Source organism: Dipodomys merriami, unplaced genomic scaffold, assembly GCF_024711535.1.
Source record: "Dipodomys merriami isolate MVZ:Mamm:240054 unplaced genomic scaffold, mDipMer1.0.p SCAF_6, whole genome shotgun sequence".
Taxonomy (NCBI): Eukaryota; Metazoa; Chordata; class Mammalia; order Rodentia; family Heteromyidae; genus Dipodomys; species Dipodomys merriami.
Window position 1 is genome coordinate 58,766,732 of NW_027206179.1, and position 25,334 is coordinate 58,792,065.

General features: G+C 40.2%; 1 protein-coding gene across 4 annotated transcripts in view; it reads left to right on the top strand.

Moving 5' to 3' along the window:
* Dclk1 (doublecortin like kinase 1) overlaps positions 1-25,334 on the top strand; it is a 348,060-nt gene that overhangs the window by 262,774 nt on the left and 59,952 nt on the right. For all 4 annotated transcript variants that reach the window (XM_070002971.1, XM_070002969.1, XM_070002970.1 and 1 more), the window contains 5 exons: positions 8,122-8,206; positions 10,763-10,871; positions 17,079-17,136; positions 17,573-17,692; positions 21,949-22,095. In XM_070002971.1, the coding sequence (XP_069859072.1) occupies positions 8,122-8,206; positions 10,763-10,871; positions 17,079-17,136; positions 17,573-17,692; positions 21,949-22,095 (519 nt within the window). The remainder of the gene's footprint in view (positions 1-8,121; positions 8,207-10,762; positions 10,872-17,078; positions 17,137-17,572; positions 17,693-21,948; positions 22,096-25,334) is intronic.

Sequence of the window (25,334 nt, forward strand, 5' to 3'; positions counted from 1 at the left end):
AGATGATAGATAAATTCTAAGAGTGTACAAGTGATGCATGTAATATGTGGATATTTGTATTATATATGGCCACAGGATGTTCTTGAAGCCAGGGTAGTATCTATTGGAATGTTTATAGACAAAGATCTAGAAAAGTTAATGTTCTTGTGATGGGTTTTCTGAAGAGTTTATACTCATCAACAAGCAATGAATTGAGTTATTTATTTTACTTTGAAATATGCTACGATTGTTTTAAATTTGGATAACAATTTTAAGAAGAAGTTACATACTTATCACTTACATTTGAGTTACTTGGATGTGAATTCTCCTATTTCAAAAAGGTATTTGGTATGAAAATGTTTTAAACTGCAATCTATTGGAAAAAAAATCTATTGATCGAGGTCATCAGTGAAGTTTTGTAAATCTGAGAGTTAATGAAATGTGTCCTTGAACTACCCACTACCCATACTGGAAAGTTCCATCTCTAATGCTGTGGTTGCATTGTAAAATGTTGTACTTTGTATTTCACATTGGATCATGTTACTCCTCTCCAAGTTAATTTTGTGATACCACCTTAGAATAACTATATAATAAACAGGAAAAACTGCCTATGTTGTACAGCGAGTTTCTTTCAGAAAGCTTGATGAATAGATGTTGGAACTGAAATGGCTGTGTGGGATAAGCGTCATTTTCACAATGCTTTGATGACCATCCTCAAATGATGCTTGAAATACTGTAGAGTCAAACTACATGACATCTAAAGTATAAATGCTGATGATAACAACAAAGTAAGTAGATTATCTGATGAGGAATTCTATTTCTGCTACTTGTGTTAGAATCATTGTATTTATTTTTCTTAGGTCCAAGGGTAAGTGTGTCAGCCAGATTGCCAACTGGTTGCAAAAAGGAAATTAAAGTACATTTTCCAAACATACAAGCTGTCTACTGGGCTTAAAAGTATGTTTCTCAAGGTCATGTGATTTTCTGTGGGAGTATATGTGTATATGGGTATGTGTGGGCACATGGTGCAAACTCTTTTTAATGTACTGAATAGATATATTCATAAACAAATATATTAAAAATTAAATAGATGTAATAAGATACTGGATTCTTCAATTTTAACCTAGAACAAAAATCATTACATATTTTATCCATGGTATACTGTCAAGGAGGATAAAAAAATTCTACTGGTCAAGTTAGAAACTATTTTATGTTACAATTATGTATAAAAGTTCAGCATTCTGGTATTATACTTAGTAGTTTATTAGATTTTATATTAACCTTAAAATTAATTATCTCTACATAGATCCTCTTTATTATTTGTGTGATACATCAAATTAGTTTTCCACAGCAATAATGGTATAATTAGTGGGAATGTTTCCAAATGTATAGAATTCCACACTGAATTCACACTTCCTTATTATAACTAGAGTTTAAGGTAAAATGTAGCACCCCTTATTACAGGCTGGGAATTCCATCAAAAGAGTAACTATTGGGATAGTACTATGTTCACAATAATACACAACTTACCAGTCCTTTCTCAAATTTTGATTTCAGATGAAGGCATTGTAGCTGCCTTATAGTTCTGCTGATATAGTTCTTTCAAAAGAGTAGTTTAGATTGCAAATTTATAGATCTTGGCCTTAGTGAAATAATGAGAAAACAGAAGCAAAGGCTACCTCATACCACAGACAATAGACGTAAATACACTCTTTATTTACTAACCTTAGCTCTCCTCTCTTCACTAGCACAGCCATGATGTCAATATTCCCATGTTAATTTTCTGCTTTTTTGATGAACAATAGTTCTCTAGTCTTTGGAATAATGTAACCAAACCTTTATGGATTTTATCTTTTGGTGGGTGATGGGGCTTGAACTCTGGGCCTGAGCACTTTTCAGCTCAAGGCTAGCTCTCTACCACTTGAGCTACAGCACCTCTTCCAGTTTTCTGGTGGTTTATTGGAGATAAGAGTTTCACGGACGTTCCTGCCCGGGCTGGCTTTGAACAGCAATCCTCAGATCTCAACCTCTTAAGTAGCTAGGATTACAGGCGTGAACCACTGGCGCCAGGCTTCCTTTATGGATTTTTTGTGTTTATTGTGTTGTTGGTTGATGGGCTTGAACTCTGGGCTTAGGAGCTGTCCCTGAGTTTATTTGCTCATAGCTAGAACTTTACCACTTCGAGCCATACCTCCACTTCCACTTTTCTGGAAGGTCATGGACCTCTTCTGGAAGGTCCTTCCCACCCGGGCTGGCTTTGAACTTTGATCCTCAGATCTCAGCTTCCTGAGTAGCTAGGATTACAGGCATGAGCCACCAGTGCCCAGTCTGAAATTTTAAATCTTTAATTAAAATTTTAATATTCATTCCTAGTTCTTAACATGATTATTTATAGTATAAAGTTTATGTAGGCTGAATATGCTGTGAAGAATTCAGACAAAGGACTGGGGATATGGCTCAAATGGTAGAGCACCTGCCTAGCCAAGTCAAGACCCTGAGTTAAAATCCCAGTATCATAAAAAAATTAAAAATAAATTTAGATAAAGAATTTTGGAAAAGACATTCCCATTGTGCTTCTTTCAAATTATGAGGCCTTCAACTTACTGTCTTATAACCACATGGGAAGCAAATACATTTATATGGCTTTTCTATATTACACAGAAGACTAAGGTTCTTCTGCCTTCTATACTAATATTGTTTTTAATGCTGTTAAATTAGATTGTCATCAAAACCTATTTTTGTACTAGTATTGGGGCTTTCACACAGATCCTCATGCTCTCACTTGGCTTTTTCACATAAGGCTGGCACTCTACCACTTGAGCCACATCTCCATTTCCAGGTTTTTGCTGGTTAATTGGCAATAAGAGTTTCATGGACTTTTCTACCCAGGCTGCCTTAAAATTTCAGTCCTCATATCTCAGCCTCCTGAGTAAACAGGATTATAGATATGAGCCATCAACTTCATGTTCAAAACTATAAATTACTGAGACTACCAAGACTACTATTTAAAGTCTGTTATAAGATTTATTGATTAGGTTTTCTTTATCATGCTGATTCAGAAATCACAAGCCAGGGACCACTTGATCTCTAAACTTTTTCAACCACTCTTCACATCAACATCAATTCAAAAAAGTAATAAGAAGATGCCAGGACAAAATGTAAAGTGGAATTTGCACAATTATCCAGCCAGATCTACAGTTATGGCAAGCTTTTTCTATCTTGACTATTATTGGTTGTATCAGTTGGATACTTTCCAATTCTTGATGCAATATGGACCCCAGATGAGTGACAACATTAATGCGAGTGGCAGGGATAATGCATAACATTGAAAATGAACTGTTTCTTTTACTACAGAGTCATCAAATACATCTTGGTAAAATGTGGTTAGAGCTGTTATGTCAGCTTTCTCACTTACTTCAAAAAGTGTGATATGTTCTCCATCTGTTATGTGATCTCAAGCTAAAAAGCTACACTTAAGGATGTGTTCTGACTTAGTTCTCTTATGAAGGTGTGCCATAAAAGCATCCAGGTGTCAGCAACCTGCCCAAATGGTTCCCATTAAATCTGCTGGGAGGTGATGACATTTCAAATGTTAGAACGCCTCTCAGAGCAGCTAATTGCATTAAATTCTAAAATAAACTGTAGGTTTTGTACTGTAGGCCCAGATGCTTTGGAATTAGCAAACAGACTGAAGCAAACACAAAACCTTAGTAACATATTCCTTCTAAAATGGTTTTAATCTGCTCAGAAAATCTAAATAGGCAAACTGATTTCATTTAGAAGCAATCAAAAATATAGGTGAGATTTTCAAGTTTTATTGGTCAGATATAAAGGCTAGTCTCATTAGGTCAGTTCTAAGGAGTAAGGGCTTACCCCTTTTCATTTTGCTATTTTCAAACTTTCTCAGGCAGTTGTGGGTGATAAGTGAAATGTTCTAGGAAGATAGAAGTTATGTACATTGAGGTGGCTTAGGAATAACCATATTGAAAAGGCCAACTGATTACTAAAATTATTTTAACAGAGAAAAAGGGAGAGAACAGAAGAAAGGGAGAGAGATGGGAGATAAAGAGAGAGAGAGATAGAGAAAGAAAAGAAAGGAAAAAAGAAAGGAAAGAAGGAAGGATGGAAGGAAGGAAGGAAGGAAGGAAAGAAGGAAGGAAGGAAGAAAGAAAGAAAGGAAAGAAGGAAGGATAGAAGGAAGGAAGGAAGGAAGGAAGGAAGGAAAGAAGGGAGAAAGGAAGGAAAACGAGAATAAAGAGAAAGAAACACAAAAGTGTTAGGTGACAAAAATCAGAATCCAAAAAGTAACAGGATGGAAGCATATTAATATAATAAAGGTGACATTTCGTATGAATGAATGTATGAAGTATTGGGGCTGGTCCAAAACACCAACCTCTCAAATGCAGTCTGAGGAAATGAGACACACCTGTGAGTTCAGTGGAAGGTTAAAACACATGGTACCATTGATAAGTCAATATGATTTTGAAGTAGACTAACATTCTACTCAAGAGAAAGCAAATGACAATTTTTTCCTTTCATTTGTGCTGGTCATAACACACCTAGAAAATTGCATTCAATTTTGAATACCAGCTATAAAGAGTAGTATTGACAGCTGGAATGTGTTCACCAGAGGTGAAAGGAGCTCTTGGAGCTCTGACACATGAAGAACAACTAAAGGAACTGAGAATATGCAAATCAAAAGAGTAGACACAGAAGCCCAGTGGCTATTCCCCAAAACCTGAAGTGCTGTCATATGGAAAATAGAGTAGATCTCTTCCAGGTGACTCTAGAGATGAGAGGCAGAAACAATAAATGGAAAATACCAAAGGACATAATTTCAACATAAATTAAAGAGGTTCCTTTTGTATACTACATAGTAAGAGTTACGATAGTACCTGAAGAACCATGTGTCTTTACCAGTGATGTTTCAGCAAAGGTCATTTGGCCACCAAATGGTCACCTGTAAGTGAGGAATTTGTTTTCTTGATGGAAATGGCATGGAATAGATCATATTTAGGTCTTCTCTTCATTTCTGAAGTTCTTTAAGTTCCTGGATGATCTTTGTCTTAAAAACGTACATAGCATTCACAATCTTATTTCCTTAGCAAACTGAAGGGCTAACACTGTTAGAAATTAAATATATTTATCTTACTCTGTTTGAGCATAATAAACAAAACTGGGACTTTGCATTTACTTTGCTTATAAGTAAATAAGTTTTTTCTTAAAACTCTCAGTGATCAGCTTATTCTCAGACAGCCAAAATACAATGATCAGCTATATATTTTCAACGGCAGGAATCTGGATTCGGCATACGCAAACTTCACACACACACACACACACACACACACCAGAGCCTGAAAACCTTCCGGACACACACACACATACACACACACACACACACACACACACACACACACACACACACACACACACACCAGAGCCTGAAAACCTTCCGGACACACACACACACACACACACACACACACACACACACACACACACACACACACCAGAGCCTGAAAACCTTCCGGAACTTTTTCTTTCATGCATATGGTAGAGAAAACACAGCTGGCCTTGTGGCAAGCATTCAGTACAGCAGACATTTGGTGGCACTGTTGAAAATACAATTCATTAGCTGATAAGTCAATTTAGTGAATAATACACAACAAGCTTATGGAATATCACAGCTTGAGAGATAGCATTTGGGTCAGAATTCTGTGTTGAAAGTGCTTGGTAGTTTTACTTTAGAAGAATTCAGAACTGAGCATATAAACTGTGGCTATCCTTGCTAGGAAACACACTGAAGATCTATTAACTTGCATGTTTAATGAAAGAATGTGTCTTTGTACCCTAAAATATAAAATACCCACATGCCACAGGAACATCTGTCACCCCAAACCACAATGTGTCCACATTACAGTGAAGCACTACGTGTAATGGTACTGGAAGAAATTTCAAGGACCAGAAAATCAAAAGAGAAATTCTAGATCTTAGACATTTCCTTAGTGCTTTCCTCATTGGAGCAGCATTATTCCTGCAATAGCACCAGAAATAAAGGATCATACTGCTTCAGAAAACACATCACTTCCCCTTACATGTGGTCCTGTTAATGTCTACTTTCTGCAGTCATCAGCATAAGTCTGCCTTGTCTCAGCCTCCTGTTCCAATGTTATAAACACAAACAGACTTTTACAAAAGTCAGCAGAGCATGGTTTAGGAGCTGAGATGTTCACAGTCCCTTTGATACCATGGGGTATGTATCCATTGTGTCATGTGATGACTAGGCATGGAGAGACAGCTCAAACCCTAATTTATTGATAGAAAGCAGTTTGTGATAGTGGGAACTAATGGGAATGCCATATAAACTTCAAAGGATTCAGAGGTGATCACAAAACTTCCAGAAGTCCTTGCAGTGGAGCAAAGGTGTCATTTCCTGTTTCACTTTCTTTTTTTGTGTGTATGTGTGTGTGTGCCAGTCCTGTTTTTGAACTCAGAGCTTTTTGTGCTTTTGTGCTCAAAGCTACTACTCTGCCACTTAAGCCGCAGTTCCCTTTCCCGCTTTTTAGTAGTTAATTGGAGATAAGAGTCTCATGGGCTTTCCTGCCTGGGCTGGTTCTGAATCACAATCCTTAGATTTCAGCCTCTTGAGTAGCTAGAGTTACGGGCTTGAGCCACTAGCACCTGTCCTTTTAAACACATTTCGATTAAGTTAACTTCCATCTCAATTGTGTCAGCTGTCAGCATTCATGAACTCATCCAATGAGATACTTGGTCTTCATCCCACCCAGGAAAATGCTCCATGGCCCTTGATTGAAATTGCCTTACAAGAGCAATTCTCCAACTACTAGAGTCGTTTTTTTAATGCAAACTAAAATCTTTTCTTTGTAAAGGCTGTTGGGTTTAATGAACTCCCCCCACCCCACCCCACCCCCCGCCCCACTGCGCTGTACTTTGTACATAAGGCTAGATGGAGTAGGAAGGAGGTTGAATGAAACAGGTAAGCCGAGGAAAAGTAGGTCAAGTTTGCTTCTCGTTGCCTCTTCATGATCAGCTCAACTACAGATGGTCTTTCCCTTCTCTCTGCTCCACAGACAGCGGCAGCATGAGCCAATGCCACCCCCTCACCGCCTCCTGCTCCCATGAGGCCAACCAAGTGGATAAACCCAGGGAAGCAGAAGGAAGAGCCTTTAGGACAAGCTGTGTTCACCATTTAGAAATAGCATTGCAATGTGCCCAACTTGTGTTCTTAAGAACTAGAGGGAAAAATGAAACCATACATTGTTAAAGTATATCCCTACCCAGCCAAAATATGCAATATTGGATGTTGTGTTGTCCTTTAAGTGTTTTGACATAGTTGTTACCTTATTTATGAGCCACCTTCCCAGCCCCTGTCCCTGATCTTTCGTGCTGAAGGCTAGCACTCTACCACTTAAACCACAGCTCTATTTCCAGCTTTTAGGTGGTTAATTAGAGATCAGAGTCTCAAGGACTTCCTGCCTGGGCTGGCTTCAAACCTGGATCCATAGACCTCAGTCTCCTGATTAGAATTACAGGCATGAGCCACCTGCTCCTGATAGGCTCTTATTCTTCTCTCTACCTCAGACTTCATAATATTTAATGGACTGATAACCTTTTTATTGCTCCCATCTTTATCTCAAGCCTAATCTTTTACATTTTTCTTAGAGCTGAAGTAAGGCTGAATTTTTTTGTAACATTTTGTAAAAAAAAAAAAAAATACAACTGTATTACTCTATTATAGTAAATATAGCAGATAAGATCAAAATGGTCCATATTTGAAGCCCTACTTGCCAGTGGACTGAAGACAGATGCCTAAAATTTGTCAAACCCATACTGTGAGCTAAAGGATGCTCATTTGGGGAAAAAGGAATCAAAATCCCTGGAAAATCCAGGTGCACATTAACTAGCCAGATCCAGTCAACACAACCTGCTACTGGTAGATTGGATAGGAAAGAGTGGTGGCCATCATTGAATATGCTAAAGACTTCTTTTCCAAGTGTGAAGACCAAAGTTCCTCCCTGGGAATGGGCAAAGCTACCTCCTGAGACTCCAGGCTGGACATAGCATATGGAGACTGGTCACTCTGACCCAATTGTTTTATTTTCTGTTTCTGTCCCTTTACAGAGCTCTCAACATGGCGGCTCCTCTACTTCACTTGCATCCACCAAAGTCTGCAGTTCGATGGATGAGAACGATGGCCCTGGGGAAGGTGATGGGCTTGGGATTTTCCCAGCTTGTACAGGGAGCAGAGAATGGGTTGGCTGGATTTATTCTCCCAACAGCTCTTGGGAGCCATTCACTGGGGGATAGGAAGTAACTATGGCTCTCACCTGGGATTAGGATGGCTCTAGGAGAATGGGGAGAAGAAATTGGCCTAATTTGGAGATGTTTCAGTTCCTATGAGAGTATGTTTCCTAGGAAGGCCAGCTTCAGAAATCACAGAAAGTAACTTTCCACATGTTGAAGAGAACATAAACTGTGGCTTTATAAAAAGTTGGCTCAGTGGCAATTGGAAAAAAAAATTGTCTCTTTAAGCTCATTCTCTGTGATGTGGTTGAATGACTCAGATTCCAGAGCTCACTTTTTTCACTAATTCACTGCATGGTTTTGAGCAAACCTCTTCTGCCCTCCAAATCTTAGTTCTGTTAAATAACGACCCCCCCCCACCCCGGGGGTCATTCCACCGATCTCAAATCAATTAAGGGAAAACTCTTGGAAAAAGCTAAAATGATTATGTTCAAGCCACTGTTGAAGTATCAAGGGCTAGAAATGTAGATCAATAGTAGAGGCTATCTAGCACATGCAAGGCCTTGGGTTCTATCCCCAATTTTTTTTTGGGGGGGGGAAGATCATAGGCTGTTCTTGCTGTTTTAAGTGATATGATTGATATTCTCATCCCAACCAACCCTTTCCATCCTCCCCTCCAAAAAAAAAACCAAACACTCTGTGGAGGAGACATTTTTGTTACATCAAGTAAGGCAGATGACTTACATAAGAATAATTTCCTGACTACCACATAGTATGGGACATTTTTGCATCTCCAAACACTTGTAGTTCAGACATCTACAAGCCCCTTTTGTTCAAATGTGGTGTATTCTTCTAATGAAATGAAATGGTCCTTGAGTAAACTTCTCTTTATCAATCATCATGAAGAAAACAATCCCAAGAGCAGTGCTTTGGGTGATGCCTCAGTGCAGGCTTCCCCTGGGAGGGTGACCAAGCTATTCCACTTCCCATTTACCCTACAACCAAAGATGATTGCTTGTAATACCCCAGAACTAAATGGCTTTAAATTGGTGTCATCTGCAGATACGTTTTATAAACTCAGATGCTTTGCAATAGATTTAACACTAATCATTCCTCTCCTATCCCATGGAGCAGACAACAATCCCCTGGCTGAGTCCTTCAAACACGTAAAATCATGTCTCTTTCCCAAGGAGAAGGGAGGAGGACATTGGCTTCAAGCCCTTACTTATTCTGGGCACCATCTAGATAGGTTATAGAGGACTAAGAGTAAAATGTTGCCACCAAAAGAAGTGAAGAGGCTGCTCAAACACCCAGGGCAATAGTAGGAGCAGGAAATATAGACAACACTTCCCAGAAATTCCATCCACTATGAATGCAGAGTGAGTGTTATCATGATGCCAGCATGAAGTTCTGAAGTATCTGATGGTTGAGAATCTCTGTCATTCCCCAATAAAACACACCAAAAAGCCACACACACACACACACACACACACACACACACACACACACACACACACACACACACACACGCTCTTAAGGTTCTTATTTTATTTTGAGACAAAATATTCAGTCTCCATTGATGATGAAAGGTCAGAAGAGGAGCACATTTAGAAAACCCATCACAGTTTGCATTCAGATTGCCTGTGGGAGAGAGCTAGGATTTATAACTTTAAAGCATGTAAATTTTAGAGCCTAGCTATAAAAGGCTTTTTACACCCTTAACATGTTAAAGGTTATCCAGCATATTTATGTGACCTAAGCATGGCTTATTTAGTTTTATGGCCTGAGATATTTAAAGCATTATTAGGCATTTGTAAAATATTCGAAAATGCATTTTCAGGGGTGGAAAATGTGTTGTGTTAGTGGCACTAACATAATTGAAAGTACAAAACTGTTCTGTTCACAGACATAATAGATATTGCAATTTTAACTCAACATCTGCTCTGCAGGTTGGTGGTGAGAACATTTGTCTAAAGTCTGCTCAGTCCAACTGGGGAGGGGTGGCAATCAATGCTTAGTTCATAAGGAATTTTACAGAGGTCTCCATTTCAGGATGTAGTAAAGTGTCCAAACAGCAAGTATTTTTCATGCTTGAACAATGTCAAGAAGCCCAGAGTTGCATAAGAACTGTATTTTTCTCCTGTACTGTGTATAGGAATGCCATTCCTCTTAACACAATGGGTATTCAGTAAATGGGATTAATCAAATTAGCATGAAGGAAGGAGAAAAAAATGAAGCTTTCTCTTTCAAATCGTTACTGCAGGAGAAAATTTTATTTGTATTTATATAAGTGGAGGTAGACCTCATCTGATTCCTTTTAGTTCATCATTTGTCTTAGTAAAAACTGTTGAGTATGTACATGGTCTTAGAGGGAGGGTATGCAATTACGTCATATACAGAAAATGATATATTGATTCTAAATCAGTCCCAGCCTATAAGAGGATACTTCTGAATGTCTCCTGATTCAACATCTGTGTCCCCTTTTCTACCAATAAAAACATATTCATGATTCTTCCAGAAGTGTCTGAGGAAGGCTTCCAGATTCCAGCCACGATAACAGAACGATATAAAGTCGGGAGGACAATAGGAGATGGGAATTTTGCTGTTGTCAAGGAATGCGTAGAGAGGTGAGAAAGATATAATTTGCATGGAACTTTAAAGGAAACATTTGGCATTATGTTATCTAAGATAATGTCTCTACTTGCACTCTGTGGCACATATGGAATAAGTTAATGTTTGAATCCCAGATGCTAAAAAAAAAAGTCTTTAAAGAAATACCATCTAACAATAGACTTGAAAAATGTAGTGATTCCTAGACAAGATCTAGTAAATAAAGACTTTGGGGGTTTGTTTTGTTTTGCTTTGCTTTTATTGTACTAGGTGAAACATTGCCAGCTCTTTCAGGTAAGTTTGTATCTTTATTAGAAAAGTCTTATTGAGTACTTTTTCCCACACTTTTTAGAGGAATTTTTGTAGAGACTAGAACAGCCTTCTATCATGTTTGATCTGTAAATACTACTCTAAAATCATATATAACATTAATCTTGAAAGGCTTTAAAATGTATATGTACTGACCCCAACAAAATCAATATTTGATCCATTAAAGTGTGATCACTTTATTAAAGGTTAAGATTAAAGGTAGTCTGTGAACCAGATGGAAGGGTTGAGAAAGAATGGCTTATCCCCTGCATTCTTGATAACTAATCATGGGCAGTAACTGGTGGCTTGTGGATTGAGATGTGACAGTAAAGTTCAAACCTAGACTAAGTGACCTCAGGCCTTCAGCTCAGAGTCAAATTTGCAATTTTCTTCTGAGGCAGCTGCTTGCTTTAAGGGACCAGCCCAGCCACAGTTTCTTTTCAGTGGTAGGTGGGCAGAGTATGGAAATCAAGGGGCACTTTCCTGAATCACTGTCCTCTAGCTTTGTGGAAATGGGCCTGATGTATCCATGCTTCCCTGTTGCCCTTCTTTGCTCCTAGTGGCTCCACCAGTTTCTGAATATTCCTGAAGATATCTCAGACCAGAAGACAGCAGGAAACATCAGCCTAGAAGAGCCAGTCTTGCTTTTTCATTAGAAAGTTCAAATCCAAGCCAGTCTGGATGAAGGTCTATTAGATAGGGAGCAAGGTTCTGTTTGACCAGTGTCCACCATGTTTTCCTGCCACTCCTTGCCACCCTTCAGAAGACACCTCCCTTCCCCAACCGCAGTAGCAGAGCCTTTATTAAGCTATTCTCCTACCAAACCTTGTGTTCCACTGCACCACAACAGTCTCAGCAACCCCTCTCCATGAGGACAGAGCATGAGTAACTAGTAAGAGGAAGCTTCCCAGTCACCTGTCTCTTCTTTTCTACTCACTTAAAGAGTGTACCGCCAGACTCCAAACAAATGTCCCATTATTATCATGGGCCTCACACCTCCTCAAATAAGGGCATGCATAAACAGGAGTTTATTGAATATAAACTGTTGACAAGGCTTTCAACTCAAAATGCCTCACTACCTTGTCATCGTAATCCTGTAATGTCAGTGTTACATCCCAGTATAGAAAAGGACTGGAGAATTGAAATGCCCAAGGTCATTCAGCTCATCAGTGCTTAGATCAGAGCTTTGCCCTCAAACCTACACTTCTAGTCTCCCAGCTCCACTGCTTCTAGTAAGAACTTCTCCTCAAGGTTCTGATAAGAAATTTAGCTGAGCCAAAGCATATGTATCACATTTGTCCCTGGACATATAAGACCGAATATTGTGTGTGATATGTATATATAGTTATATGCACACATTTATATAATTTCTATTAAATTGATATTTTAACCAATAGCAAATCTAGCCCTCTAATATCTTTTCCACTGTAGCAGGGTATTCTGTATTTAGCAGATTGCACAGTGTTTTCTCTATGGGGTGTCTGGTCATTTACCAGGACTCATCATCTGCTAGGTTGACATGGTGACCACGTGTCACTTCTAGCTGGGCCATACATTACAATGGTTTTTCAGTCCAATAATTCTAGTCTCTAGAGATTTCCTGTGTCTCCATCCAGAATTAATTCATGTTTGTCCTTTGTAACTTGGATTGCATTCTTTCTGCATGAGTTTCCATCTTGGGTCTTACTGTATGAAACTTCAGTCTAAACACCAGATTGCCTCAAAAGTGTTAGCATTCAGCTCCTGTTGAACAAGGACATATGACATGTGCCCTTTCTCCCCGGAGGTATCATGAAACATTCTTTTAATATTTTCCAGAGGTCCCAAAATACATAAAAGTGAACTAAGAATGTTGTGAATGGCACAGATTTCTCGGGGGGTTCGTCTCACCATATTATGAGGAATGAATATTTATTAATGAGGGCAAGTATGTGTCCTCTCTGATAATAATACAATGTCACAGGCAAGGTTTCTCTACTACAGTGGACACAGGAACAGTCACCAGCTCTGCCCTACTGTGATACTGTGCCAGCATATCCTTTTGCTAATGCATGGCTGGGTCCATGGAGATTTCTTCCTGTGCACTAGGAGCAATTGTTCAAGTGCTCTGTGGAGCTCCTAAGGCCTATTAAGGGAAGGTAATAACTTCAACTGGAAGAGACATTTTGAGTCCACCAAGGCAAACTCATAGAGCTGGAAAACTGTAATGAGAGGTCAGAGTACCAGTAAAGAGCTTGCTGGAAGTATCTTTTCCCTCTAACTATATAAAAATCCTAGGTATTAGTGCTCCCGTCTCTATTTGAAGAATGGCACCATAGAACTGTTGGTTCTTGCAATCTAGTAAGCAGACTATAACTCATATAGAAAAGATGAGCTTTACCAGGGACAGACCATTTCCACAGTCTTCAAGAATCATGTTCCCAGAGTCTGGAGGAACTTCCTGTGGAACTGGGATGAAGCGATGAATCAGGTGATATCTTCTTAGATACCTTTGGGTTTGCTAGTTGGTGCTCTTCTTTCTTTCCTGCCTGGGTCCCTACAGGCCATGAAGCCCTGAAAGAAAACTGGACATGGAGGTACTGGATGAGAGTCTCAGTTGGCTGCCGTCTTCTGTGACCTCCTCATAGAGGAGGGGTTGGGCTAGGTGATGGTAATTTGATGAACAAAGATTGCTGTTCATGAGGCTTCATCTGTTGAGGGTTGATCCTCGAGTCACTCCACTACATAGCTGCCAGCACCAACTCAACCAAGTGTGGAGCTACCAGGAGCTCAGGCCCTCCTGGGTATTTCTGGCATCTTTAAAACCTTAGTGCCAAAGGACTGCTATGGAATTAAATCAATGCTTTGTGGCAGGATGCTTGGGCAGCAGAGATTCCCTTGTCACATAAGCTCTTCTAAGCTTACATAATGTAGCAAACAAGGAAAACTCCTAGCAAAGGTATTCCCACTTTTATTTTTTTGTTTTGTTTTGTCACTGGGGCTTGAACTCAGGGCCTCAAATTTCTGCTTGGCTTTTTCACTCCAGGCTTGCACTCTACCACTTGAGCTACACCTTTTTCTGACTTAATTGGTGTTTAAAATATCACAGACTTTTCTGTCCAGACTGGCTTTGAATTCTGATCCTCAGACCTCAACTCATTAGTAGCTAGCATTTACAAGTGTGGGCCACTAGCACCTGGCCAGAGCATCCCAGTTTTTAATAGCCATTCCCTTGTCCATAATATTCTATTACTTGGGGCAATGGGGTGGGAGGGGGGTAATAGAACTGGTGCAATTGAGAATGGTTATATTATCTAAGATAGTTTTCTCCAGTTCAAGTAAACACATACAAAACTGGATTCAGTTTGAATTGAAATTTGGAGATTTCCCTCTAGTAATTCAGGCACTATCCTTAGGTCATACTTAATAGGAAGGTCAACATGCAAATTAATTTCCTCTGTTCAAGAAAAAAGGTGAAGCTTCTGTTGCTACTGCTTTTTTTTTATAGCTTATAGGGATCTGTACAAGGCCAAAGGCATTATTTCAAGAACAAACAAGCAAATGTCCCATATTACCACCAGCAAGCCAGTTGTCTAGAGTGTTTTTCCATATATCAAACTCCTGAGAACAAGTGAGTCAGTCTAGGCCAGGTCCCTGTGGCTCACACCTATATGTAATTCTAGCTATTTAGGAGGCGGAGATCTGAGGATTGTGGTTTGAAGCCAGCATGGTCAGAAAAGTCCTTGAGAGTCTTAGCTCCAATTAACCACTAAAAAGCTGGGAAAGGAGCTGTGGCTCAAGTGGTAGAGCTCCAGCCTGAATGAATAAGTGCTCAGGCTCTGAGTACAAGCTCTAGATACCAATGTAAAACATCAATAAAAAATAGGCAGTTCAGAGGCTGGGAAGGTGGCTCCGTGGTAGAGTGCTTGCCTTTGCATGCATGAGGCCCTGGGTTCGATTCCTCAGTACCATATAAGCAGAAGAAGTGATGCTGTGGCTCAAGTTGTAGAACACTAGCCTTGAGTTGAAGAGCTCAGGGACAGCGCCCAGGCCCAGAGTTCAGGCCTCATGACTGACAACAACAACAAAGGCAGTTCATTCATTTCAGCTCATCACCACCTGTGGAATAATTACACAGGCACAGAACTCCTCAAAGCTCAGAACAGGGAGGGAAGCAAAGACATTCCTGTTTTATTTCTTGCTAAGTGTTTCCACTTAAAATTTATTCTTACGGCTTACATTTAGTCTTAACATGTGTTTGGGGGTTCATTTTGCAAATCAACTACTTTCGGAAAACATGTACTTCTAGTAATTAAAGATTTTATTATGGCTTTATCGATCTTCCCTCAAGCCGTCCAGAAGAAAAGTTGTGATATGGGGGGGGGCTCCTTGTCCAATATGAAATATAGGCCAATGGAAGGGAATGTTTGATTGTATTATGTATCAGGAGGGAAATCCTAGGGAACGCTGGGAACTCAGCCCAGAGTTGCTTTCATCTTCCCTTCAGCTTCAGGCCCAAGACAGAGCCCATGAGCTTGACATCCTGGGAGCCAAGCCAGATGCCCATTCACTGGGGATTCTGCTTCCTGACTTGGTTGTGGAGGTGGTTTTGGCTTTCTGGGTCCTACAGCAGCTCATGGACTTGTAGTACTTTAATATTACTCCTTCAAGGGAAAGGAGGATAAAGTGGTAGACAGGAATCACAAAGCTAAGGAGCCTTCTTCTTTACCTGGCCATCCAGTTACCTGTTTGAGAAAGTGATAGAGGGAAAAGCCAGGTTTGAATTTGAGCCTCTCACAAAGTGTCATGCCCCGTTCCTTATTTCTGTCTGGGACTGATGGCAGGGTCAAGGCAAACGAGCATAGAATCTACTCGGCCACCAAATGAAACATTCTGAATGAGAGAAAATTGCTCATAGATTTGAATCTCGGACTTGCGTATCATAACATGTCAGTGATTCCTTAAAAAATAAACACACCCTTCAGCTTCTAGTTTTCCTCAAGTGTTTGCAAATTTTTGAAATCTTCAGAAGCCTCTTATGAAGAAACTCCTGAAACCCAAAAAGAGTTGTAGACTTATACATCCCAGGGCATTTCCAAGGTGAGGCAGTTCTGTGTAGGTGAGTTAGCTTCACTTTCTCATTTCCCACTTCTAGTAGGCGCTAATATGTTTCACCTCTTACTGAAGTGCTTCTTCCCCCTCTCTAACTCCACTTCCTTACTGATGGCCTGGGGAGAAGGGGGTGTAGGGATAGCCAGTGTCCAAGCTTGTACTTAGCTCATTTCTCCCTCTGTCATAGCCATGTAGATTTTTTGAAGAATCTACAGGCAGTGCAGGAAGAGCAACCTTGAGCTTTTAAGTCCATACCTTTAATTAAGGCAGGATGGATTGCTTTTGCCCCTTGTCAAAAGCATTTACCTCTCAAAAGAGACTGACATTGGGTATGATGGGGAATACCTGTAATGCCAACACTCAAAAGACAGAGGCAGAGGATTCTGAGTTTAATGCCAGCCTGAACTACAGAGCAAGACCCTGTGTTGTGGGGGGAAAGGGGAGAGCGGAAGGGGCTGGACAAGGAGGAAGTCAGGAACATATATCATGCTATGTATAACACATATATCCTGCTATGTATAACACTTCCAAGAAGAGGGAGAAGCAAGTTACCAGGAGTTAAGGAAGGAAAGCAGTAGTAGTGGTAGTATATTTATTTAAAAAGTAGCAACCTATATAGCTCAAGATCTGTCTACAATAGCTGTTCTTGAGTTTTGCCAACCTATAAAGTATGTATAAAATTGATGCTTATAAATATTTACATGGTTCTTGTTTAAGGAAGGAATGGAGCATTATAAGATATTGATGAAGTAAGATGTTAATGCATAGCAAAATGATTCAACTGATCTAAAGTTAAAGGTTTTTGTTCATCCTTCTTGTTTCAGGTCAACTGCTAGAGAGTATGCTCTGAAAATTATCAAGAAAAGTAAATGTCGAGGCAAAGTATGTATAAAGTTTATTCTTATGAATGTAGTGTTCTGGGGGTAAAAAGAAATAGATCAACTCCCAAAGAAACAGAAGCTTAGAGTTGCATTTTTGTGGAGCAGAATATTTTATACTTACTAGAATATAACTTTATAAATAATCCAAGAATGAAAGTTAGTTGTAATGATTGGATATCATTTATGTTCCTTCCCTTTGCTTTATAAGCACACCTTACTTTTGTGATGTAAGTTTCATTTCACTCTTGTATAGGAACTTATAGTTGTCATGATAGGTCCTAAGTTTCATTATCTTCTGAAAAATCTAGGCTCTCCAAATATCATTATACTTTACCAAAATGTATCTGCTTTAATCCTCAAACAGTATAGTTGTACTGTCAAGTAAGGTGCTCATATGTTTTGTATATGTTGATTAAGACGATGGTTCCCTTGAATAGGAGCACATGATCCAAAATGAGGTGTCGATTTTAAGAAGAGTGAAGCATCCCAATATTGTGCTTCTGATTGAGGAGATGGATGTGCCAACTGAGCTCTATCTCGTCATGGAATTAGTAAAGGTACGTGTTTGACAAATGCAAGGAATTTCTGTCTAAGGCATTCTGCCTTCCTCTATAATAGAGCTCTGTCCTTAACTTCCTCCTACCATTATCCAGTCTCTCATTTCTGTGCTTTGGTACAGTGACCAAGAATACTAATAGGGAGAGAACATGAAGTATAAGTTGGTGGTAGAGCCATTGCTTGACATGTACAGACCCTGGGTTCCATTCCCAGGGAAAAAGAAAAAAAGACTATTAATGATAGTATTATACTGCCCAAGGAACTGGTCCCAGCACTATGACCTTGAGTATAATTCCTTAGATCTTAGTTTCCTCACATGTAAAGTGAATTTAATAACAGTACTAAATTCATAGTGTTATGAGAAGGAAAAAGTTGATTCTACCAGCTGGTGTGAGGCAGACAGAAAGCATTAGATATGAATATGATCTTTGCCATTATTGTTATGGGAGAATATTCACTGTTTTGTTCAACTCCACCCAAAGGTATCAACAATTTTGTGAAAGCAAGTTTTGAAGTTTTAGTCATCAACCTAATATAATAATAGTACCATCCTAAAAAGTAATATAAGCAGTCTACTCCCTGTCAGTGGATATTGTAATATCATTTTGTCTCTTGAGATTACTTTTTCATCTTGGACACCATTTGATGGATAGTCATGTGTTGATAATAGTTGAATGTAGATGGAAGATGGAAGGTATCCAACTCACGTATGTTGAAATTTTCAGTAATTAGAGGTTTGTAGAATTGTCATGCTTTATTGATATGAGGTTATCTTTTTCTCATCACCTTTTCTAATAGACTAATGCAACTGAAAGCTTGAATGCTTTCTGTTAGGCATAAATTACTTGCACTAACTCCTACATTAATTGTGTACTAGTATTCAGAGTCATAGGCTCCAAGGGCTGTGCTTGAATTCTACACCCAAGCTGGTGACTGCACTGTGGGATTTTCTTTCTTTCTTTTTCTTTTTTTCTCCTAAGATTTAAGACAAGGAACACATTAAGTAAGCCAATTTATTATATGGGAAGATGTTTAACCTATTGCTATCTAGAAATATGTTCATATTTCCTAAAAGAAAAGCCTTAAAGCTGTCATCGTTCATAGTTGCTTTACTTTAAAATATGCTGCTTTTTGGTTTGGGTGGTACTGAGTGTTGAACTCAGTTTCTCTTATCCTGAGCTTACCAGACACACCTGCAGCCCCTTTGTACATTCATTCATTTTTGGGGGGGGTCCAGTCGTGGGGCCTGAACTCTGGGCCTGGGCGCTGTCCCTCAGCTCTTCAGCTCAAAGCTAGCACTCTACCACTTGAGCCACAGTGCCACTTCTGGCTTTTTTTTCTTTTTGCTTACGTGGTGCTGAGGAATCGAACCCAGGGCCTCAGGCATGCAAGGCAAGCACTCTACCACTGAGCCACCTTCCCAGCCCCCACATTCATTGTTTCTAAGGGTGGGTTTCACTTTATTCCTGGGCTAACCAGGGCTATGATCTCCATACTAAAGTGTTTTCCTATGTCCCTAGGGATAGTAGGTGTACACTGCCACACTCAGCCTTTGGTTGGGTTGGAGTCTCTCATTCTCACCTGGGCTGACCTCAAACTGTGAATCCTTGATCTCTGCCTCCCAAGTAGGTAGGATTACAGGTTTGAGTCATTTCACTGGCCCATTGTATTTTTTAAACTTAATGGTTATTTATAGGGTTTGGGGATATTTTCCTATTTCAAGTTATAACTTGCTTTTTTTAGAGGGATGTGGCACTGTAGCACAAGGTTTACAGTCACGTTTGAGGCTGGGGATGACTTCTTTTTGGAGGTAAAAATATTAAACTTGTTTTACAGAACAAAGATTCCATATTGATACTTTATTATCAAATTACTCCCTCTGACCAACCTATCAAATTGCACTTCCTTTAGTATCAAAAATATTATTTTACTCTCTACATCAAAATTCCCATTCCTCCCCTCCCTTTCTGTGACATGGAAAATGGATTAAACCTCTGTCTTTATTCAACAGCTCCCATCCACTGACTGATTTTTTTTTTTTTTGGTAGAGCTGCAATTTGCAGAAACAAACAGAGGCAAAGGCTCAAGTGTTGAAGAGACACTTTATGAGAAAGCTTCATTGCTGTGGCAAGCATGTTAGTCCGATGACTGCAGTAGGGCCTTCATTATACTTAATGGACTATGTGAATTTTGTCTGCACAGCCAAGATATCCTCCCAGGGTGAGAGTCCCTATAGTGTAACACTAGGACTCCTCCATTGGGCCACTAGACCATCCTCTAGGTTTGGTCATATCCAGGGCTTCCTGGAGCTGAGCCTGGAAGCTCCCTGGGAAGGCCTGGCTGTGAGTTCAACCATACTCTGGACTTTAAGGCCTCCATAGAGATATCCCTAAGAAATTTCTGTAGGGCCGTTCTTCTCAAACTCAAAGGGTCCAGTGGATTGACAAGGACTGCCTGAAGCTATGGGACAAATAAGGAGTGTATTCTGGGAGACAGTCTAGTGGCAGTTTTGGGGGTATTTTTTTTGTTTGTTGTTGGTGGTGGTCATCATGGGGCTTGAACTCTGGGGCTGGGCTCTGTCTCTCAGCTCTTCAGCTCAAGGCTAGTACTTTACCACTTGAGCTACAGTGTCATGGCAGTTTTTAAGAGGGCATTTCCTAACTATTAAAACCCGATCTTCAGACTCCTTCCATTACTTATACAAATTGCTCTTGTGTTCAGAGAAGGGCAGATGTGCTAGAGAAGTTGGCCCTTCCTGAGGCCACAGAGAGCCCCAGGAGTTGGCACAAAAAAAAAAAAAAGGAGAGGAAGGAACATTCAGAAAAGGGGTTTGGGGCCAAGGAGGACAAGCTTGGGGTTCATCCTTCTTAGAAACCCTCCAACCAAGGAAGGAATCTCCTGCATGCAGTCTAAAGAGAAGAAATATAATAATTTGGGAGGACTGCTTGGGGGCAGAACACAGACCTCCTTCCTCTCAGGATATGGGAAAGGGTGGTGAAGTCCTGAAGAAAGACAACAGTACCTCAGCATGGCGAAGGTGGGGTCAGAATGCAGGATGCCTGGCAGAAAGAGCTTGGGATGAGAGAAGCGAAGCGTGGCTCTGTAGCCACAGGACTGCAAACCCAGACGATACAGAGAAGTCTTTCACTCTAATGATTACATGTGAGATGGTCCAGAAGGATGATTCTATTGACTGGTCAGTGAGAGAAGTTTCCAGAGCAAAGATGATACAGAGAAGCCAGACCAGATGTTGATATCTGAAATTGTTCACCAACCAGGACTATCTTTTGCTTCTATTTTGAGAAGAAAAAGCAAGTCCCTTATCGAATTAAGTAACAGATGGAAGCATTTGGAGTTTGGGCTCTTGGGTGCATTGTACGTAAGAAGACGCAAACATCTTTTGTAAATCAGATGCAAATTCTCTGAAAGGGCTTCAAATAAATGAAACTTAAAATGGACCCTAAAATTATGCTGTTTCACCAAGTAGCAATAAATTAGCAAAGAACAAGGGAAGTAAAAGTGCTAGTGAATAATAGTCCTAGAAAACTTGCTTTGAAATTTCTCCACTCTCCCCCCTCCCTTTCTCTCTCCCTCATCTAGTCATTTCTGGTTCTTTTTTTCTGTGATCCTTATAAAGAAGCACATTAAAGAGAGAGAGGAAGAGAAAGAGAGGGGAGAGAGAGAGAGAGAGAGAAAGAAAGAAACACTACACCCACTCTGACAGAGCTAAATCTAGAGAATCAAGGGGAGCATGCACATGTGTATGTTAATAATTTCAGAGGCAGAGGAACAATTTCGGCAGCAGAGGAACATTTTGTTAAGGGTGCAATTTACAGAGTTACCTGCATATCCTTGGAGGAGGTTTAAGGCTATGACTGTGTCATTATGCTGGCAGTTGGTGTAATGCTGGGAGCATATGCCACCAGGACATCCACATGTCACTAGGCCTCTGATCTGGGGATCCAAGTCTACCTCCACCTCCCCATCCCTGGGGGCTATGGAGCTGGCCGCTGTCTGTTATTGGAGAGTGCTTTTTCCTTTTAGCTCAAGCAGAAGGGAGACTGTCTTTTCTAATGAAGAAAGAAATCTTCCTAGAGTTTTTGGGTCTTTGAGAGACAAAGGCAGGGAAAGCCCTCAAGAACCCAAAGATCCTCATCCATTCTTCATTTCCTTCATGGTCTGTCAATCCCCTCAGCCTGCAGCCCATCCGCCCATCTGTTAACATGCTGCTCTTACACTGCTATTCTCTTCTCAGGGAGGAGACCTTTTTGATGCTATTACTTCCACTAACAAATACACCGAGCGAGATGCCAGTGGGATGCTATACAACCTGGCCAGTGCCATCAAATACCTGCATAGCCTGAACATCGTACACCGGGACATCAAGCCAGAGAACCTGCTGGTAAGAGGAAAGCCAGCTTCTGACACCCTGAGCTCCATGCCCTTGGGAGCAAATACACGTTTTCTCTTTTACTTTCTTCTTAGAAAATTTTTGCAGACAGGCATACTGGGGGTTTAACCCTGTAATCCTAATACTCAGGAGGCTGAGATCAGAGAATGCAGGTCCACAGCCATCCTGTGCAGACAAATCTAAGAGATTCTTCATTTAACTAGCAAAAAGTCCAGGTAGAGTTCAAGTGTTAGAGCACTGGCCTTGAGCAAAAAGACAAATGAGAGTTCATGGCTCTGAGTACAAGTCCTAGTACCTCCCCACCCCCCACACCCCTTTCCCTTTCCCAACACCTTAACAACTTATTGGCAGCTAGCCTGCATCTCTCATGTAAAACTAGCCTTTCAGGCTGACTATGTGTTGATGCCCAGCACAAGTGTCTCACTTTACTAGTAAATAATTACCAGACATAAGAATGGGAAGAGAGGCCACAAGTCTAAAGCTGTAGTTAACATCTTAGACTAGGACAAAGTAGAGCATTTATTTTATTTTTATTTTTTTATTTATTTTTTTGGGTGGGGGGTCCGGTTGTAGGGCCTGAACTCTGGGCCTGGGCACTGTCCATCAGCTCTTCAGCTCAAGGCTAGCGCTCTACCACTTGAACCACAGTGCTACTTCCAGCTTTTTTCTTTTTGCTTATGTGGTGTTGAGGAATCGAACCCAGGGCCTCAGGCATGCCAGGCAATCGTTCTACCACTGAGCCACCTTCCCAGCCCCAGCATTTTTTTTTTAATCCACATCTCTTTTCTGTTAAGAATTTTTGCTTGGGAAAAAAAGAGAAGCCCTAACAGACTTTGCTTTAGTCTGCTAGCTGATCACTTAGGGAAATAAATCATAATTGGTTTTAGAGCCACTAGGTATGCTACAGGGAGGGAGATAAGCATGAAGCCTGACTTTTAAAAATCAAAGACATCTTTTCTCACTTTACAAATACTTTGTTTGCTTTTGAATTTTCTATCTCTAAGGAAGAGTTCATCATGCAGCAAAAGAGGATCAGAAGCCCAGTTACTGAGGGAACAGTAGGGGAAAATAAAAAAGGTGGAAAGACAGGGGCTAGGTAGGGGAGAGTCACAGTATAAATGTTACTGTCTTTTCAGGTTGGAAATGAGTTATATACGCAAATGTATGACTTCGATCAAAATGCTGGCTGTTTTTCACTTCCATGATCCACCCTGAGCATCCTATAATAACTTGAAACTCCCTGTTAGTTTGCTGGTCTCTTTAGAAGCTTAGGAATTGAGGATTCTTTTTCTAAAGCAGTGTTTCTCCAAGGGTGGTCTGAAGACGCCCTGCATGACAATTACTTCCAGCTGCCACTTAAAAATGCAAATTTCTGGGTCTCCATGCCCCTCTGCCAATTCAGAAATAGTATCTGGTGACAGGGCTCAGCAATCCACATTGCAGCCAGCTCCTCCAGGTGATGGGAAGGCAAAAGCTGAGGAGCCTCTCAACTCCCACCACAGAGACAGAAGCAAATGAGATCTGCTGCCGTGAGAACCCGATCTGTGCTTTGAGCTTTGTGCTTAGCCTTGGGCTAAGTAAGGGCTTCACAGTTATTGTCTTGTCTAATCCTCTCAACCATGGAATAAATTCTGTGTGTGTGTGTGTGTGTGTGTGTGTGTGTGTGTGTGTGTGTGTGTGTGTGTGTGTGTGTGTGTGTGTGTGTGTGTGTGCATGCATGTGCCAGTACAAGGGGTTGAGCTCGGGGCCCAGGTTCTGTCTTAGCTTTTTTGCTCAAGACTGGTCCAATACCACTTGAGCCACAGCTTCTCTTCCAGCCTTTTGGAGGTTTATTGGAAATAAGCCTTACAGACTTCCTTGCATAGACTGGCTTTGAGCCTTGGTCCTCAAATCTCAGCCTTTCTGAGTAGCTAGGATTTCAGACATGAGACACCAGCCCTCTTTTTGGAGTGAATTCTTTTACTGTCCTATTTCACATAGAAGGAAACTGACCACCTAAAAGATAAATGACCCATTCATAGTTGTAATGGTTGATCAGTAGAAAAAGTCAAGATCCCAACTTAATTCTTACTCCAAAGCCATTTGAACATAGTAAGTTATAAGTTAAATGGAGGTTAACTGAGTACTGTTATGGGCCATGAACTTGGCTAAACACATCACTTCAAGGAGCTGGTCTTCAAGAAGATAGGCATTCAGAAATAAATACTTACACAGTTTGTTGCAATTACATTAGTAATCTTGAAGCTATTGACTAATGAAGGCAGCTGAGGTCAAGTGACAGAGGTCTGACTTAATTGCATGTCTCCGTGGTAGCATAAACATTCTCTTCTACCTTCACAAACTGGGGCAATTTTCTCTCATCTCCGCATTCATTATTCCTGTATCCTGAATTATGTGGGACTGTCTTGTGGGAAAGGACTTACAAGGAGGCCTTTGTTAATAATTTCTCCAAGCTCCAAAACTCCAGTGACTGATTGAAAATTAAAGGTCCAATTCTCCTCCTGTTTTTCCTTTGCAGTTCAGTTTTAGGCAGCCATTTTTCATTTGCTCCTTAATTATAGCATTAGCTCTGTAAATGCCTAAAATGCTTATATGGCAGCCTTGTTTTGCTAAAAATCATAATGTATAGGATACCTTTAAAGGGCTGTCCCCACTGGAACATATTTTGCTTTTCATTAACCAAAAAGAAAAAAAACTCTCCTTTTTCTTGCTGTTTTAATTTAAGAATCTGAACAATTACAGAATCTGAACAACTTTAGTAACAATTGCAATTACTCGAAATAGTGGTTTTTCTACATGAAAATGTAAGAGAATCCATTATGGTGGTTTCTTACTTTTAGGGTTGGTAAATTTTGCATAGCTAAATCTATTACTGGATAAATAAAAGAATTAAAGGATATTAGGATGGCATCACTAATTGCACATGAGATCTCTGTTAATTTCAGAACTTTCTGAGGAAATATAAAAGAAAAATCGTCGGTGGAGGTACACCTCCACATATGCAGTATTTTTTATTTATTCACTTATTTATTACTGGGTACTTGAACAAAGGGTGTGGACACTGTCTTTTAGCTGCTTTTTCTGTCAAGGCTGTTGCTCTACCAGAACTTTAGCCACAGCTGCACTTCTGGTTCTTTTTTTGGGGGGGGGCAGTTAATTGGAGATAAGAGTTTCAGGGCATCTGGCACATACCCAATACTTATAATCAGATGGAAGAAAACCCAATACTT